A 20,200-nucleotide genomic window follows, 5' to 3' on the forward strand; every position below is an offset into this window, starting at 1 on the left:
CCAGGAAAATATAATAATAATCCTTGCATTTGATATAGCGCCTTATCACATCTTTGAGAAGTCTCAAAGCATTTCCCAGAATATACTGTAAGGTGAATTGACAGTATATTTTCTGGGCGAAATGCCAACTGCACACAGCAGTGGATTGAGTGACCACTTTTTTTTTAAATATATTTTTTTTTGAAGGGATTAATAATAAAATGGAAGTGGACTGTTTATAACTCCTCACCCCTTTCGTGCACTTGGTTCATTTTACTCGAATCAGGAAGACAATTTTCAAAATGTATGGGTGTAGATTTTTTGCGGGAAAGTTATATCTAAGATTAGAGCAAAAATGTTTAGCCATATTTACAGGCACTGTGTTACACACTGTAATAACTGACAAATCAGAATGTGTAAATGGATGGTAAACAGTGTGTGAAAATACCTTATTAACCTTCACATTGCCCACTGAGAGTCTTCTCAGCAGATCTGGCTGTTTTAGCACATTGTTGAGATCACCTCTAAACTGCTGGGAATATTATGCATGAAGGTAAAATGTAGGAGCATTGGAGCTATACAGTTACATGGGTAATGACGACAGCAAATCTTTGTGGCTCGAGGTGGCACCGACATTTGCAATCCCCAAAGGCTCTATGTTCTGCTTTGCTTCGGTTACCAAGTACATTCTTTGAGTTGACGTATAATCCAATCGGCTTGACAATTTTCACAGCCCTGGGTGTATACAGCGAGGCTGGATAAGGTTGTAATGAACATACATAAATGATGTATATACGCTGGAAATCAAAGCTAACGAAAAATAAGTAATAAGTTATTTATTCACTTCAGAAATATACTCCAATTAAGGCTGACATTTCGGTTTGTCAGTACCTTAATCCAACATGATTTTCCTGACGTTTGTAAATTTGCATTCGCTGATAGACTGCAGGCAATAAGAAAGCTTCATTAATCGCTCTGGGACGCTACTCTGCGTGAGGGGCGCTATATAAATGCAAGTTGTTGTTGTTCTTGTTACAATCCACGACTGTTTGTGGGACGCTGCTGTGTGCAATTGGCTGCCGCGTTTCGCCCACAAATATAAGGTCAATACACTTTACAGTCTATTCTGTGAAGCGCTTTGAGACGTCGAGAAGACGTGAAAAGCTTTACATCCTACATTTGGGTCATCTCTTTAAACACACAGAATAAAAATTCAAACAATTCTGGAGGTGTTTTCCCAAGATTACGATTTAATCTTTGCAACGTTAACCTACATCTATTGACATGACTGAAGTATTTTACATCCCACTGCCAACACTGACGTCTACAATTCCAAATTTCAACTCATTGCTCCTTCCCCTGGTGAACCTGAGTTCAATTCCAGGCAGAGGGCGAAACCTTGGGCAAGTTTCCTTACTCCACACAGAGCCTAATAATAGTCCCTCCAAAAAAACAAAACAATAATAAATTGGTCATTTTCAATCTACGACTGTTTGTGGGACATTGCTGTGTGCCATTGGCTGCCGCGTTCGCCCACAAATATACAGTCAATTCACTTTACAGTGTGTTCTGTGAAGCGCTTTGGGACGTCCTCCCAACGTGAAAAGCGCTATATGAAATGTAAGGATTATTATTATTAAGACTCTTTGAGCCAAAGTAGCCAAATGACTTTTGTCAAGTCTCACACTGCTGCAACACCAATTCATTTGATGATGATGATAGAAGTGATTTCACATTGATCGGAACCTTAGAGACCATCAGTAGAAACTCCAAATTGCTTACCACCTAAATCTGACCATTAAAAAGATGTTGTCTCATCGCCAACAGTGTTCTGAGATTCCTTCCAACATGTGGAATTGCAGTGTCAAGGCAACCAAAAGCCTTGGGATGTACAATAGAGGCTCACTTGACGGCAACAAAATTTACTGAACACTTGAGGTTTCGTTGCTTAAATTTCATTCGTCTTTTCAGTAACACGGGGGTGAAAAATGTGACTGACGATCAACATGAGCAGCGGCAATAATCATCACATCGACCGAAAATCACATTCAAAGGAGTCAATAGTTATCAATAGCCTCGGCCTGGCTGTCCGACAATAATACTATATATCGTATTCCTGTCGTCCCCGTGGTGACCTGGAGTAATATACACCGCATTATCACAACAAAGTAATAAAATCCTTTGCTCTCACTACCCATTGTGAATCATTGTCAAAGCTAAAGATCTCGATTTGTTTCCTTCTCTCAAATGAAACCATTGAACCCTGTGGCCACGGTGTGAACCATTTTTGAGCTGATTGTATTTGTGGAACAGTCAAGATGAAAATCCCGCTTGCAGTATAAACACTGACAAGTTGCTAGCACGTTTGCTGTGGATTTTTTTTTTTTTTTTTTTCTTTGTCGTCTCCAATTTTTGCCATTTCCATTTCATTGCCTTTGATGTACCGAATTCCGGAGAATCTCGAAAACATACGAAACACAAAAACTCAAGAGAGAAATTTCATTCGAGTCGAGACTTATCCTATTTATGTAACGTTTTCAAGCATGAGGAGCTTGGCAAATTGTTGAATTGAGTCTTTTAACTTTGAAAGCTCCTCTTTCTGTAGTTCTGAAAAACAACTTACAGAAAAAAAACGGCTTCAAAATTAAGGATGTGTTTAGAGAAATGATCGGATTCCGGATGCTCTGAAATGCTACATAATGAATTCTGGACGTAAGTGGAATGAATTTCTCCGCCAACCTGCTGAGCAGGTAGAATTCACAAAAAATAGCTTTTTGCTGAATGTTCTCTCTGAATATTTCAGTGATCAACCTGATATGTTGCAGAGCACAAAACAACGTAATAAAATCCAGGCTTATAATGGAGTCATTATTTTTCGTGCCTGTAGGAATTCAAATTTGCAAAATGGCTATCGCAATGGAACCAGAGGAAATAAAAAGGCTAATTAATATCCAAAACATACAGGAGCATAAAACGTTCATCGTGAATTCGTGCATTGTTTAAAAAAAAATGTATTATTTATGTACTATTTAGACAAACATCTATCTCCACGGTTTTCCATGCAATCAAACTGGATACCTTGATCGAAGGGCTTGTTAGGGTTCCAGCTTCTGAAATAATCATCCTGAAAAAGTGAAACAGAAATTACAAAATCATTTTGCGTCCGTGTTTCCGAGTCACTGCAATACTTCTCCATCTCTTGTGAATGAAGCACATTCATTCACATTCATTCCCAATGTTTGTCCTTGCGACAGTCTTTCTTTAACATTGGCCTGTTAACGACGACAGATCATACATTTCCTGCTGACAAACATCACGATAGCCCTGCTATCTTCCATCATTATTCTGCTTCTTTGTACAAAATACAAGTGGCTTAAATCTGTGGTTCTCTCCACCAATTTGTCTTGTTAATCCCTCGGGCTCACTGAACCCCTTTTGCTGTGGATTGTAAGAAGTTGTTCAGTCTGTGAGCGCGATGTCCTGATGCACAGTGACACGGCTGCTCGCTGAAAGATTTAAGCCTTATCTGTGAATCCATTGCATTACTTTCCACCCTTTTACCTACACAAATTAGTTGTCAGATTGCATTTCCTAGCTGTCACATTCCCATGACGTCCACTCACCTATAACTGTACCGACAGCACAGGCCTCGATTTCCCAGCCAGAGTGTAAGAGAATTTATCAATTATAATACGTGTATTATCCCTGACCAGCACATTGTGACTAACACCGTTTGGGATTACACACAATTGAATTACAATGTGTAACTGTTTCAAGAAGCTGCTTGATATGATTCGGTGTGATTGGCTTAAAATGCCAAATGGTGCAATTTAAGCTCGAGAGAACAGCTGAACCTGTGGGATGAATTTCCCAATCCTAGCAGCAACCAAGCAAACAATTACATGTAATAATTATCATAATATTAATAAACCTTGCATTTGATATAGCGCCTTATCACGTCTTTGAGACGTCTCAAAGCGCTTCACAGGTCACACTGTAAAGTGAATTGACTGTATATTTTGTGGACGAAACCACGGCAGCCGATTGCGCACATCAGTGACTCACAAACAGTTGTGGATTGAAGTGATCAAATTATTATTACTATATTTTTTGAAGGGATTATTGTTCCTGGAAAAGGAATCCGCCGATCGTTACTGTTAGGTAAACAAAGGCGCATGTGTTGAGTAAGGAAACTTGCCTCAGGTTTCGCCACGCACGGGAATCAAACCCAGGTCTTCCTGCTTGCGAGGCGAGGGCTCTAACCACTGAGCTATATACGTGCAAACTCACAGATGCACAGTTATTGGAAAGATATTTTTGTGATGGCTGTCTGATTGCTGAATCTGATCCCCTCTCCCGCTGGTTCGGGGTCGGACTCCGCCACAGTCAAGCACTCCAGGACGCTACCCCCCTCCGTGAAGGTCGCTATATAAATGCAAGTCGTCGTTGTTGATCTCTGCAGAAGGTCTATACAGAGCGAGGGTTAAGAAGCTCGTGGGTGGCCCAGAGGGACAGGCCGACTGCTGAAGCTGCCCAAGGCAAGGAAAAGAATTGCAGCCTTCAACCCCCGACCCCAGGGATCCCAGGAAACCACCAATCCACAGCAAGGTGCAAAGCAAACGTGGCACAATTCACAGGGTGTTCAGGGTCAATTAACAAACTGGATTGGAAACTGACTTCCTAATGAAAGGCAGATGACGTCAAGTGGGAAAATAGAACTCTTATTGGTTGGCAGAAACTTAGCACAGCTCTACAGAGGTCTGTCTGGATTCCCTGCTGCTCATAAATTATATGAAGGGAAAGGCTTCCATCAGCATTAAATCTGTTTACTGCAATACACAAAGCACTTTATTTTTTTTAAGCACAGTAACACTCGTCTCTCCATCTTTAACTAGCTATGATTTGCACTTGCTATCCATTTAGTTGCAGGAACTACTTTGGCCCAGTTTTACTGTTTTTTTATTGGCCGGGTGCATGACACTGTCCCATCACCGTTGCTTAAGAGTCTCCAAACCAAACTGAGAATCCCAGGCCTCCCACCTACACATGGAAATCCCAGAGATAAATTGTTGGAATGAAATGCACTCTCTCTCTGGAAGGAGGAAGGACGCACTCTGTTTACCTAATTCAGGAAAGTATTAGGCGCAGGTTGGCAAGAGCCAAGGCTTGGGGGAGCCCAGAGTGTACGTTGGGGTAACTGCTGGAGTCCAACCAGCTAAACCCACGTAGCTTGCCACTGATAGTGCTGTCTGGCCAGCTTTCCCGCAGCTTATCCAGCTAGGACCACCCTATCCTTTTGGGCTTTGGCTTCCAAGGTAAATAGTACAGGAATTCAAGGTGCAGCAAAAACTGGATAGCAGAGGCATTCCTGCAACGAATGAATAGCGAATACTCCGAATTAACGTTCTAATACTAGTCGCCAGCTTCCAAATCCACACTATTATGTTGAGCATTGGAGAGTTACGGGAAAATAATTTTAGTAAATGTTATCCAATTGAAAAAAACAGATTCAGAAAGTTACCAAGCAGTATTCAATTCTCTAAGGGTCTGTTTGTCCTAGCGCTTAGACTTGCTGTATTAAGCTTCCTCGGGAGGATTTACACAGGCATTTCATTTTCCATTTGGACTGTTTGTTCATAAGGTAAATGATAAATAGCTACTGGGGTAATACTATATCACAGTAACAATAGCAACCAGTCAGTCAGTCAGGCAGGCAGTCAGTCAAATAGATTTTAGGATCTAGGAAAAAGAATTGAAGCAAATACGAACCTCCACTTCCTGCACAGGTCAGCCAAAGAGAAAGAGAAAAGAAATTGTTATATCATGAAGCCAAATGCTGCACAAAACCATTTTTTTTAATACAATATTTAATGAGTGAGTTACATTCAGCAGCAGGATGTCTGACCACACGCATAAATCCAACATTCGCCGTGTTTATGAGTATCCAGACCATCAGTGAGTTACACATACACGTGCCCCTACGCATGGAAATTTCAGCAACAACAACTTGCTTTTACATAGCAACCCCTGGTGCAGGCTAGGGTCTCCGAGCGCTTGCATTTCAGATATTTCACTGTGTCTGGAATGAGATGTCCAAACTTTCCCAGACACACCCTGCTTTACCTCATTCTGGAGAATATAATGGACAAGTTGGCAAAGCGCTAAGGCTTGAGGTTTTCAGAGAGTGTGTGTGTGCTGTGCGGTTTGTGTGTGTGTGGGCTGAGAGGACTGAAACCACAAAGCTTGATCCTACAACTGGGTGTGAACTCAATCGCCATCTGATAGAATGTTTTCATTTTAATGTGAATGTGCCTGCATGGCAAAGGGAAAGATGCAATTGACTCACTCACTTTTATTCAGCAGGACAAAGGTTAACCCGTTACCCAACCAATTTATTGAATACGGATTTTCAATGAGGCTTTCCAGCTAGCTTCGGAATTGCATCGTTACAGACCAAGAACGGACTATTACTGAAATATTTTTTCAGATTTTGATGAGAAAATTAAACTCTCACACTTCACTGCTCTCTAGGTAAATGGGTGGTGGGGAGAGATTTTCTTCTCTGACTTTTCACAGTTTCATTGATTCAAATCAGATCACAGTCTAATGAGTTTTTTCGTTTAAAACTTCAGCGACTTTTGTGTCTTTCTTGTGAGTCTAAGAGTTGAGAGATGTTGAAGAAATAAAAAGTAGCAGCAGTGACTATTGAACCCTAAAATTATTCATACAAGAACTGAGGGACTATTTGTCTTTTATTCTAAATCATTAATGAGAATAAATTGCCTGGATTACAACTGATGCTTGAAAAATATATGTTTATAAACTCACCTTTCTAAGTATGATGCATCCATTCAGTATTTTAATATCTAGAGCAGAAATACTATTTAAGACCGCTGTAGTCCATTGCGTCCGCTACAAAAGCATCAGCCTAATTGATTAATTAGTGCAATAATCGGTCCACAAAATACACACAATCGCACCACTTTACAGTATATCCTGTGATGTGGTTGGGAGACATCTTAACGACGTAATGAGGCACTACCGAGGTTCGAATGCCACAACTAGCCTCTTTGGCCCTGGAATAGGGAAGGGTTTCCTCACTTACTGCTGATTAATAATAATACTTGCATTTCATATGGCAACTTATCACGTCGTCGAGATGTCTCAAAGTGCTTGCAGGATATACAGTAAAGTGAATTGACTGTATGTGTGTACATACATGCACAACTAATGGATGTACTTGTGCATGTGTGGCCAATGGTGAGAGGACAGCTTTGGGGTTGTGCGTGATGCCCGCTGTCTCTCACTGCCTAGTGGCATGCTTGATGCTGTGATGGGAAGATGTGAGGGTGGGTGTCCTGGATGGATGAGATAAATGCGCCAAAAGGCCTTCTTCACCCGAACCGATCTTACGAGGGCTGCTCTGTTAAGGTTAGAGAGTTACTGACCCCCTGTGGAACCACCACCACCCAACCCACCACCCCCTGCTCAGCCAGGATTTTTAATAAGACGAAACACAGCACACTTGTGAAATGCTAATGCTCAGAAACGGCCTTGAAATTTTCCCAAAAGCAGAAGTCAAAATATTGGAAGATACTAATTGTCCAGGTTGCCAGATCTTGCGAAGACACGGTTATTATACAGTAAGCCAACTGGATGAATATTTCATAAGCAGTAGAATCACCATTGTAAAACATGCCAATTAGACTTGGTGAGTAGGCTGGTGTGGGGCTGTTGCCATCTGTCTAGTCAATGCCTTTAATGCTGTTAACATGACAATGCCGAAAATATGCAGAGTATTTTTACTATTGTGGAAAACGACAATCAATCTGTGGCAACAGACACAACATTAACACCCTAAATGCTATTCTGGCTTTACAGGAGATTTTTAAACCACCGTAACTCACAATAAAGTTGGAACATGTCCGAAGACAATGGAAAATGCCATTGAGAATGCCATTCATTTCTTACAAACCTTCGCCTAATGACTCGGAATAGCAGGATCTAGAGCTGCTGACTGAACGTAAAATAAAATGATTAATATTAACGTCAACCATATCAAATAGATCAAACTCTTTCAGGGTTACATGTATGAATGTTTAACTTGTTTTCGGTGAATATACATTCAAACGATTGCCTTTATATATCGCCACACTACGACTTTCATAAGCAATGAAGTATAAAATGGTGTGATTAGACTCTCATCACACAGTCCAGAGACTTTTCTAAGAGCAGGATAACAAAGTCAACAGACTAATGATCTGATGAGGGTGGTGCAGGGTTTGATATCTATCAGCATTTAAACACCATTTCCACACCCACTGGCCATCGAATTTCGTAAGATCAAAATAAATATTGTCTTTCTCTTTTAAAGAACTTCAAGGGGTTTTGAACTCCCAGAGTCTAGGTTAACGCTCCAATACAGTAATTGGAAAAGAGAAGGAAGTTTCTGCTGGCGTCCTAGTCAACAATCTCTCAAATAAATTTGATCATGGACCTCATGGCTGCTTGTGGGACAAATTGGCTGCCGCATTCGTCTACAAGATGCACAGTCACTACACATTACAGTGGATCCTGTGAAGCACTTTGAGACCTCCTCCTGATGTGAAAGGCAAGGATTCTTATTATTACGATATCAACTTTATACATTATGCAAACTTTGTTTCCAAGGATGAAACAATTCCTCCCTGAGGATTTGAACTGAGGTGCTCCCCTTCCAAGCCCTTCTGCTCCTTCCCCACAGAAACCACACACTGTGAATTGTTTTTCATTAAGAATCGCATGGAAATAACAATTGAAGCATTACGGATCAGTATTGCTTAAAGAAAAAAATAGGCTTCAATTTAATGAACTGCAACTGTTGCACCTGCATTCAAAAGTGAGGAACAAATTTACATCCTTCCTTAGCGAATATGCTCAACTGACACTCTCTGAAGTACGTCCGTGAATTCATTTGTATGCATTACATGGATTGAGGCTTAGAGCTAAAATAATTGCCTTAAGGCTTGTTGTCTGAGCCTAGGTAACAGTAAGTCAGATCTTTATTAACTTCCAGACGACTTTGAACTCTTGAGGTTAGAGATCAAAAGAACTCCCAGTCTTAGTCTTGTTGTCTAAAGTGCTGGCATTAAACCAAAGTAAAATGACAAGCGTGTTCCTGCTGTACAGAGTACTGTTCTGCTGGATTGGATTTGCATTGCCAATTATCCCTTCAAAAAAATAATAATAATAATTTGATCACTCAAGCCACGACTGTTTGTGGGAAACTGATGCGCGCAATTGGCTGTCGCATTTCGCCCACAGAATATATGTCCAATTCACTTTACGGTATATTCTGTGAAGCGCTTTGAGACGTCTGGAAGTCGTGATAAGGCGCTGTATCAAATGCAAGGATTATTATTATTACACTGGGGAAAAAAATAAAGAGTGTACTGTGCTCATTAACCATTCCAACTCAAATCCCATCAACTAGGCCTTTCTTAATGTATAAATCAATCAAAGTCACTCTTTTTCACATCAATATTCTTTCTGTTTCCCCTTCTCCTGTTAGCTTTTGTCTGTGTTTTCTGACTGGGAGGGATGTCTTCTGATACCTTACCTAACATTCCACCATTCATATCTGAACCTCGACAGTGAGTGGCTGTGCCTTGGCTATTCCGAGGAAAAGAGGAACGGAGGAAAGAGGAGGGAGGAGAAGAGAGAAGGGGAGGAATGGGAAAAGAGGAAAGCAGGTCAAGGAGGGAAGTATGTAAACTAAGTTTGATTATGCGCTAATTCAACATCCACACACATGAACTCACTCCAACATACAACAATTTGCATTTATACAGCGCCCTTCACACCGGGTGCGGAGGGAGGGAGGAAGGCGCAGGGACGGGGGGAGTGAGCTCCAGAGCTTTGGGAACATAGAGGTATAGAGGACAATTATAGATCTGACGCAAGTGAGGTCATCCCAGGCCAAGGATTTGAACCTTCTGATCTGTATGACACTGCAGTGCTCTTACCAGCTGGGTCAGCAGAAGTGCTCCTAACACTTGTCTATTGTTTCAATATAGATTATATTATTTATATAGTAAATACAGCAAACTTATATTGCTAATACTAGTTGAATGCTAACTTATTATTTTCCTAGTAGCATAAGATAAAATATTACAGAAGACACTGGTTGTGCAAATCACTAGAATTCTTATGAAGAATACTTATTGGACATAAGGCTATTATTATTATAATGCTAACTGGATAAATATTTTATAACGATTGTAAAATGTGCCTGTAGAGAATTGCAGCATGCTGGGGTAACAGCTCAATTTCAGCAGGTGCTATTAAACCCAAATTTATTACAAACTACGTTGTCTAATCCAAATGCTTCTTTATCGTTGGGCAATCTGCAAAAAAACACCCAACGATCCTGCAACTGTTTAATGTTAGCAATAATTCAACTAACTTCACAATCAGTTCATACAAGTTGTTACGGCTTACAAACAGAAATAACAGCGAGAGATAAAAGTATCATAACAATAGCACATAATATTTAACCCCAGACTAACCTACACACTAAGCATTTCCATTCCCCGCAGTAATGTAGCCTCAGCAAGGCTATACTGAGACTGTCCGTAGTAAGTAAATGCACTGGATTTGAGCCGAGTCTGAGGAGTTGAAAGCACAGAGTACAAACACCTTTGGATTCTGATGAATCTTTCACCAGACTAATAATACTTTCATTTGATACAGCGCCTTATCACGTCTTCGAGACGTCTCAAAGCGCTTCACAGAATATACTGTAAAGTGAATTGACTGTATAGTTTGTGGATGAAACACCCACAAAATCGCTTGATTATAAACACACTCCCACTTCCATTCACCCATTTGTTATACATGTAATAATGCAATTTTTTATGCACGGGGGATGTGATAATTTATTGACCAGAGAGTCATAAGTGACTAAGACAGGATGAAACACATGAAGAGTAAGCCAAGGAGATTGTTCAACACGCACCTTATTTTTATTAAATCCTAAAGGGCATTCACAACATGAAAACCAGGCAGGAGGCTTTAATTATTCATTTGACGAACCCATTCATGAATACTACATCAGCAGTTCAGGGAGTATAACAGCTCACAGAAAAACAGTCTGCTCTGCTGCTTTCTGGAGACACTTCATGAAGACTACAGTCTTCACCATGAACATGTGTAGAGAATAAAGAGTTATTTTAAGGTCATAAAATTACATTTTACTTCGCTGTACCATTGGACTGGAATCTAATGAAGTCCAACACCACAGAACGACTTGGGAGCCGAGGAAAATAAAATAAAATGAATAAAGAATAATAATGGGGTCACTCGATCCATGACTGTTTGTGGGGACACCTCTGAACGCAATTGGCTGCCGCGTTTCGCCCACAAGATACAGTCAATTCACTTTACAGTATATTCTGTGAAGCGCTTGGAGACGTCTCAAAGACGTGATCAGGAGCTATATCCAATGCAAGGACTATTATTAAATATTGACAGGAATCGAAAATAATGTGTCATCCCATTGAAAGGCTAATCAAGCAAACTAGTCGATTATTAGAAAATAAATTATGATCAGTTTCAAAGGATCAGAGTCTGATGGTGATTTTGTAATGATTAACATTTTATCTATACATCAGGCATAATTGAAAGTCAAGTCAGGAATTACCTTCAATTTCTGTGATATTTACGCTGACAATTCCACTTGGATGTGTACAGTTCCCCACATGTATTTGATTTAAACATTACCCAACGATCATAAATATGGATTAGAGCATGTTGTACTTAAATGGAATTGAAATCATTTGGTGAGGACATTTATTGAAGGACTATTTAAAAAGCCACTAAATGGATTTTGCAGATGTCTGAATCACGGTCTTTTAGATGCTCTATTTACAACAGCAATGTCACGTCGGGAGGAAGTCCCAAGGTGCTGGACAGTCGGATCTGTACCCGAGGTGGGGGTTGGTATATAAATTGGTAAAGTCCTGTAGCTCAGTGGTTAGAGCACTCAACTTGCAAGCGAGAGACCTGGGTTTGATTCCCCGGGAAGGGCAAAATGTTGGGTAAGTTTCCTTACTTCACACACACGCCTGTTTACCTAGCAGAAAACAGGTAAACAGTAAGTAGTACCTAGTAATACGTAGGAACCCGGTTGTTAGTCGATTGGTGAATCGCTTTTCCGGGGGTAATAGTCCCTTAAAAAAAATGGGTCACTTCAATCCACATTCCAGGACATTCTGTGAAGCGCTTTGAGATATCTCGAAGACGTGATAAGGCTGTGATTATTATTAAAGAACGGGGAGGCTAAGTTTGCTTGTTTATTGTCTAATATGACACCATTGTCTATTCAGTCTCTCCAAATTCTCAGACAGGTAGCTCTCATTGGGAATTCAGCTACTAACATAAAGAAGCCATTAACTTGCCTGACAAAGAGCAGGTGGCATGAGGGCAAGCTCATTAAAATACTTGTCCAATGACTAACAGTTGATTCATGGTTCTTGCCCCAACATCTATTCCTTCATTATGTCCCAGATTTTCCCCTTTCCTGTGGTTTGCAAGCCATTAAAGGCACCGTTGACACGCAAACAAAATCCTCGCATTTAATATCGTGCTTTTCACATTAGGAGGACGTCCCACAACGCTTCACAGGATAAACTGTAGAGTGTCTGCACTCTACAGTTTCCTCCCCTCACCCTGACCATTTCCCCCCTGCTCGGGTCCCAACCCAACTGTCCAGCGCCTTGGGACGTCCTCCCGACGTGAAAGACGGTCTATAAATACAATCTTGTTGTTGTCTGTATTTTGTAGGTGAATGCAACAGCTGATTTATGCACAGCAATGTCCCACAAAAGCCATGAAGTCAAATAACAACCAATTTTATCAGGGGGATTGCTGTCATGTGCTACAGCTGTGCATTTGACTCAAATTCCCAAAGTGACTTGCAAAAGAGCAGATTTATTGCCTTAATTTTACAACAAACATTTGCCACCTCATTGTCATTGGGACGAAAATACAACACTTAACGTCAGAATTCTGTTAATATCTAAAACATTATATCATTTTCGCCCAGTTATACACTCAGCGTAGTAAACATTTTCATTCCTATCTCTTCGATCCTGCCTGGAATTCTCATTTCAGGTTTGTACAAAAAAGATCAATGTATTCATGGTGAGTTCTGGACAGAATGACAGGAGATGAACATATTGAATCTCAGGTTTGCCCTGGTGAGCAGGAACTCTCATCACTTTAGCTGAACCTTCTGGCTTGCTGCAGGAATCTATATCCCATTAATCTTTCTTTTGCGCTACCCTGTTGAGAGGCAAGTGGAGAGTGTAATTTACTATGTCTGACTTGGTGTCGGTTCATAAACCTTTCATACACCCCTGTGGCACAAATAAACACCTTCAAATCCAACCAGAATGTGCCGGATCAGAAGACATCAGGTGCAAAAGGCTGATATAAAATAGTATATTTTGACTACCAATAGCAACACAGCACTAATTAAACAGTCATTTATGATAACGGAATTGGTTTCATCCCTTCATTGGGTTCTCTCTAGCATAGAGATATCTCCACAAGTGAGACACCTTGCAACTCACTTACCCTGCAATTTCCTCTCTATCTTAATCATTATAATCTTTATGCTTATTACAGCGCCTTTCATTTTAGGAGTACGTCTGAAAGCACTTCACAGGATAGGGTGTAAAATGTAATGACTGTGTATTTTGCAGGTGAATGTGACAGCCGATTTGCCCACAACAATGTTCCACAAACAGCTGTGAATGTCCAATTCTACCTGAGGGATTGTTAGCCAGGACACTGGGAGAAACTCCCTTCTCTTTTCAATTAGTGCCATGGGACCTTTAAAGTACACCTGACCAGGAGGTGGGACCTTGGTTTGACGTCTCATCCAGAAAATGGCACCTTCAACAAAGCAACTTTTCCCAAGAACTGCATTAGAGTGTCACCATTGCAATTCACGTAGGCTTTTCATGTTCATGCATGTTTGCGAAGATGTGAAGTAAATTGTACTAACGTTAGTTAAATTTGAGCCTGGCATTTTAATACTCATTCAATACAAAGGACCAGATAAAATCCAATGCGAGATAAACAGCTCTGAAAATTTATACTTCTTAGGTTTCTAGTACAGCCATAATAGAAATCAGTATTACCACAGCCCAGCTCCTACATTGCATGTGATATCTACCCAGGCCAGCAACCACACTACATTTCAGGACGAAACATTGGGCAAGTTTCCTTACTCCGCACGCCTCTGTTTACCTAACAGTAAGAAGGAACCCGTTTGTTAGTCGATTGGTGGATCCCTTTTCCAAGTTATGTGCGTTTTGTATAAGCTGCAAATAAGCGGTTGGCACCCCAAAATGATCCAATTAACTGCGCAATAATCGTGTGTTGATGACAAAGAGTCATTGTAACAAAGTAGACACATCGTAAATAGAGGAGGAGAAATGAAGAGATGGGTTTGGAAATGGATCTTAAGTTCCCCCAAAGAAAATCATTTCTCTTCTACAGAGTTGCACAGCGATCCTGAGGTGGGTGTGATTTGTTTAAAGGAACAATCATACGATTTCAGAATAAAATAACAGTTTCATCAGTAATACTGTATTATCTAACTATGCAGATTCTCAAGGTATCCATTTTTTTTTACACATTTAAATCCCATTAAATCAGTCGTTAAGAGAATCCGACATTATAGCAATATCATGTGAGCCATTAAAAAGATTACATTTCACAGCAGCTGGATGCCTCATTTGAATTCCAAAATTGAACAGACACCACTTCAAGTGGTGCCTGATGAGAGGAAGGAGTGACTATTGAAACCATTGTAGATTTTTGCCAACATACTGGAGAAACGGCCTGGGATTGAAGGGGAGGGTGAATTCAGAACAAGTCTGTGGAAACACTACTTCAGGGAGCGAGCAGTAAACTTATGGAACAAGCTCCCCTCGGGAAACAGATGGCGGAAGCAGAAAACGTCCTTTGTTTCAAGAACGAATTAGATAGAGCGCTGCTAGAAAATAATATCTGGGGGATACAGTGTATAGTTTGGGACTTGATATGTCAAGCGACTGCCGGGATGGTGGAAGGCAAACTAGACGGACCTTGGTCATCTTTCGCCAGCAAATTCTTATGTTCTTATGTTCTTAAGACACTGCTGCCAAGGTTCACTCTCTCATTTCGTGGTACTCTCTGCATGAAACCCTCCAATTCCACTTAGCCAACAGTACCAAAAACGCCCTGCTCAAAGTCAACAGCCAACAACAACTTGTGTTTACATAGTGCCCTTCACCCAAGCGAGCCTCTCGGAGCTCTTAACAATGGCGCAGTTTGATGCCGATCCAGGGAGCAAAGAGAGGAGGTGGAACTCGATTCAATAAGAACTTTCAAAAGGGAATTGGATGGGTACTTGAAAAGGAAACATTTGCAAAGATGTGGTGAAAGAGCGGGGGAGTGGGACTGATTGGGTGGCTCCTCCAAAGGGCCAGCACAGGCACGATAGGCCTCCTTCTGTGCTGTAATCTTCTCTGATTCTATTCTATGAGCCCAGCCCAGGGCTGAAGAAGTTCTTCTGATGTGAAGACAGGCAAAGAGGAGCAAGGGGAGGGATTGAGGCAGGGAGTTCCAGAGGATCAGGCCGCAGTGACTGAAAGCACTTCTGTTGATGGTGGATCAAGGTGGTATGTGACTGGTGTGCACAAGACCCGAGCCAGTCATGTGAACGTGACAGGTAGAAAAGTGAGGTGTGAGCAGGTCGTAGAGGTAGGGAGGTGCCTTGGGGAATGAAGTGATTTGTAGGTGAGTGTCAGGCTCTCGAAATCGGGGGAAGAAGTCATCAATATTTGAGACGCAACTTGAAAGAGGGGAGGGAGGGAGTCGGTTACTGGGGATTATTTTCCGCTATTAAATATTTAGCAATTGGCACGAGCTCCCGGTGGACATTGAAGCTCAAATCGTGTTACTGTACAAGGGTAGAAACAGCTTCAGATAATGTAATACTGCACAATGCACTCCTGACACACTGCAGCACAGTATTTGTGACGCTCGGAAAACATACTACAATGTTTATCGGACCCGGTGTAATGTTATTCCCTGACTTTATGCTACGCCTCTTTGGTTGGGTCAAATTAGCAATTCTGTGTGTTGTAAAAGTGCAACCAAAAAAGCAGAGCAGTCACACACAAGGATGGTGAATTTATTCATGCAGGCTGTCTGGATGGTGAAGGCTTTTGTGACTGCACGACCTGCTTAGTCAAAAGGTATATATTACACAGAACAAAATTAAATGAATGCCTTAAACCTGCCTGTCTCATGAATCAGTGGCAACCTTGCCAAAATGTTAAACTATTGAAATGTATAATGAAACTTTAATGAGCTTTGACTGCAGTGTGTGCCAACCTGAAACACAGTAGTTAAACAGAATTCATTTCATTTGTAACAGTCTAATGGAAGAGTATACAGAGGATAGTTTGAAAATGGGCCTGATATAATGGAATGTAATTTGCAGTATTTCTTGAGAAGAAATTTATGATTTTCAAATTTCTAAAGCACATATTGTGCTGAAGAAGCAATCTCGATAATGTAATGTCATAATTACACGTTTCTTATGAAGAAACCCATTGGGAAGGATCACAAATTAAGTTCCGATGTTCAAGACGAATGAAATCATAAATCAAAGATTTGAATCCAATGAAAGATGCTGCAACTCTGACATTGGGTGTCATCCTTTACAGTGTGTCCCGTGAAACGCTTTGAGACGTCTCGAAGACGTGATCAGGCGCTGTGTCAAACACAAGGATTATTATTATTATTATTCCTGGCTGGTTTGGGCGTTCTCTCCCCTCTGAGTCAGATGGTTGTAGATTCAAACCCCGGGTTGGACGCATGGACTAAGCTTGATCCTCCAATACTTTGCTCGGGGAGCACTGCTCCTTTGGAGGTTCTGCTGTTTGGATGAGATAATGAACCGAGATCCTAACTACCTGTTTAGGTGGCATTAATTGAAAAAACAAGGAAGTTTTTCCCTGTGTCCCTGGCTAACAATCTCCCCCTCACCCCAGATACAATGGACAGATCAGAGCTGTTTGTGGGACATTGCGAATTGGCTGCTGTTTTTGATTACAAAAACACACTCACTGGCACATTACAGTTAAATCCCAACATGAATGGCACTGTGTCAAACACAAGGATTGTTTTTACCCTAAGGTGTACAAACTGTGACTTTCCTGAAACTTTAACAAATTCGCATTCTCTTGATTAAAAAAAGGAAAGTAAGAAATGCTTAATTTAGACCCAGCTCACTTGGGAAACTCAAGGTAGATTGCACGATTGACTAAATCATCCTATTTCTTTCTTTTAAATTAAATGCTTTTTTTTGCCAATTTACAGCTGTTTCCAGAAATCGTTTTGTTCTTCCCTTCTCTCCAGCAGAAATTTAACTCCTTTTTTCACTGTATTGCAATCACGGTCCCACTAGCACCAATCCCTATCCACTGTCTCGCCAATGGCTATTATTAATGTGTGAGCTTTCACACTGTGTCTTGCTGGCATTTTCAATCCTTGCAGGTACTGTAGCCGACCTTAAATCTTATCCTCCTTCAGCATATGGTTCAAATTCTGGTCTGTTTGGCTAAGTACTGTACTTTACTCCAATTCCTATCGCACAAATGGAGTAGATCACATAACTTAACCATCTAAGCTACAACTTTGGAATGTTTGCAGTAACATAAGATAATCCCATTTACGAAGGCAATTCAGTGTGACTTCTGTGGCTGTGAATAATCAACTGTTGGGGTTTGGTAAAGCTTCAAACTCAACCTCACATACCACCAAACACTGTCAACTTTACCCTGAAGCCAATATTATCTTGAATTCACAGCAAAAGGGACTGCAAAAGTCTCACACACTTTAACAATCAGTGGAGCTCACTTCTATCAGCAGCCTACAGGGAACTTAAACACATACATGTTCCTAATGCAGACACTGGCTTTCATTCTCAACACGTGCTTCATCTGTTCGGTTCCGTGCAGCACAATATTAACCTATTAAATATCACTGTGTAAGGAGGACACAGTCCGAATCACACTGGCTGTTGAAGGAAGAAACAGCCTCATGATGCAGCACAAACATGGAAGTGATGTTTGTACCAGTCAAACAAGGAGCTGCAGCCTCTCTACCCCCACCCTTAGGAACTCCATTCCACAGTCCCTTTGCCTCGCTCCCTCCCTCGCCTACTTCAAGGCACGTCGCAAGACCCTCCTCTTCGACCGTGCCTTCAGCCACCCTCCTACCCATACCCTCCCCACCCTCCACCCTGCTTGATCTCAACCGTCTGCTAGAGTCCAAATCCCTGACTGTCCAGCGACTTGGGATGTCCTCCCGATGCGAAAGACGCTGTGTAAATGTAATTTGTTGTTGCTGTATTATGGTGTGCACATGTTATTTGTAAGAGGTGTGTTACAGCATGAATGTACATTGATACAGCGCCTTTCATGTCAAGGGGATACCTCAAAACAATTTTATCAGAAGACACCCGTCCTTCAGGTGAAACATTAAACTAAGATACTGTCTGCCTGTTTGGATGGATGTTAAAGATCCCATGGCATTATTCAAAAAGAGAAGGGAGTTTCTCCTGGTGTCCTGGCCAACAATCCCTCCCTCAAATAAATTCTGTTCATGGCTGTTTGTGGGACATTGCCGTGCGCAATTGGCTGCCGTGTTTCACCAACAAAATACAGTCAGTTCACTACAGTGTATCCTGTGAAGCGCTTTGAGACGTTTCAAAGACACGATAAGGCAATATAGCAAATGCAAGGATTATATTTATTATGTTATAATTTCACAGTAAATCCTGTGAAGCGCTTTGAAACTTGCTTCTGATGTGACAAGGTGCTATATCAAATGCAAGGATTATCATTATTAATAGCATTATAAACTTGCCTTTTGGAATCTAATCCAGGGCAGCTAAATTCTCACGATTCAGGCAAATATAAATTGTATTGTGCGATTGTCTGACTTTGGTGAAATAATGCCGCTGGAATCAATATTCTGTGTTTGCAGGGCTGTAACTCAAACCTCCGCAATTAGTTTATTGTACCCTTATTCCGCTTGGGTCCTTTAGCAATTTAAGCTGTCTAACTCCAACCAGCACTCTGCCAGTCAGGGCTGCACAGGTATGCTGATACGGGTTCCCTTCTGGTTCCTGAAAATTCACAAAAAAGGACTGTATCTTAGTGGTTAGAGCACTTGCTTCGCAAGTGAGCGGACCTGGGTTTGATTCCCGGGCAGGGAGAAACGTTGGGCAAGTTTCCTTACTCCACACACACGCCTCTGTTTACCGAGCAGTAAGTATGAACCCGGTTGTTAGTTGATTAGCGGATCACTTTCTTCGGGGGTAATAATCCCTTCAAAAAAGGTAATTAAATCCAGTCCTGATGCTACAGGAATCCTGGCTTGGCAGCGGGGATAGGAGTAGGTGATATGATAAACTATTGTATTGAAACAAGCTATAATCGGGGGAATGGAGTTGGGGGGAAGTGAGAGAAATAATAATCTCTTTGTCTCCTTGTGAAATGGGCAGTCATTTGGGGCCATAGTAGCAAATTGGAAGTGACTGTACAAAAATCCATATCCCTGCACACAGTGCTACATCACATGGTCAATAAGTGTATTTTATGGCTGTTCTTTGCTACAAGGCTTTTCTATTAACAACAGGATACTTAACTTCCTCCCCCATCATGCCTGTGAGGAGTAAATGGAGCTAATATCCATCAGCCGTTGCCACTTCTATCACAGAAACCTCAGGCACTGGGTAAACAACTACAGTATCACCTGCCCTGATACTGCTGAGATGACGCTATTCTCTCACAAGCTGGTTCCTGAGCCAAGTGTGTCCGCATTACTCCAAGGCACTCACTGCTGATAGCACAGCAGTCAGTCTGGCTCATCGGCAGGACTTGGAGGGACACGAGGAATGCTTCCCACTCGGCTCCTGTCAACCCTTAAGCCAAAACTTGCCAGATAGTGTTTTCAATGGCAAACCTTGCAGTAATAGCTGTTAAAACCCCAGCAACAACAATAAATTGCATTTCTATCGTGCCTTTCATGTCGGGAGGACGTCCCAAGGCTCTGGACAAAGAGGGTTTTGCACCCGAGCTGCGGGTGGGGATCAGAGAGGATTGGAGAGCAG

General features: G+C 41.4%; 1 protein-coding gene across 3 annotated transcripts in view; it reads right to left on the reverse strand.

The window, feature by feature from the left end:
* The window catches only part of LOC103183716 (SPARC (osteonectin), cwcv and kazal like domains proteoglycan 1), a 139,479-nt gene that overhangs the window by 84,981 nt on the left and 34,298 nt on the right, over window positions 1-20,200 (reverse strand). For 2 of the 3 annotated variants that reach the window (XM_007901346.2, XM_007901344.2), the window contains exons 3-4: window positions 5,749-5,757; window positions 3,058-3,103 (exon numbers count right to left, since the gene is read on the reverse strand). In XM_007901346.2, coding sequence (XP_007899537.2) covers window positions 3,058-3,103; window positions 5,749-5,757 — 55 coding nt within the window. The remainder of the gene's footprint in view (window positions 1-3,057; window positions 3,104-5,748; window positions 5,758-20,200) is intronic. The other variant, XM_007901345.2, reaches the window with a different exon arrangement.

The sequence above is a fragment of the Callorhinchus milii genome, unplaced genomic scaffold (genome assembly GCF_018977255.1).
Source record: "Callorhinchus milii isolate IMCB2004 unplaced genomic scaffold, IMCB_Cmil_1.0 Scaffold13, whole genome shotgun sequence".
Lineage (NCBI taxonomy): Eukaryota > Metazoa > Chordata > Chondrichthyes > Chimaeriformes > Callorhinchidae > Callorhinchus > Callorhinchus milii.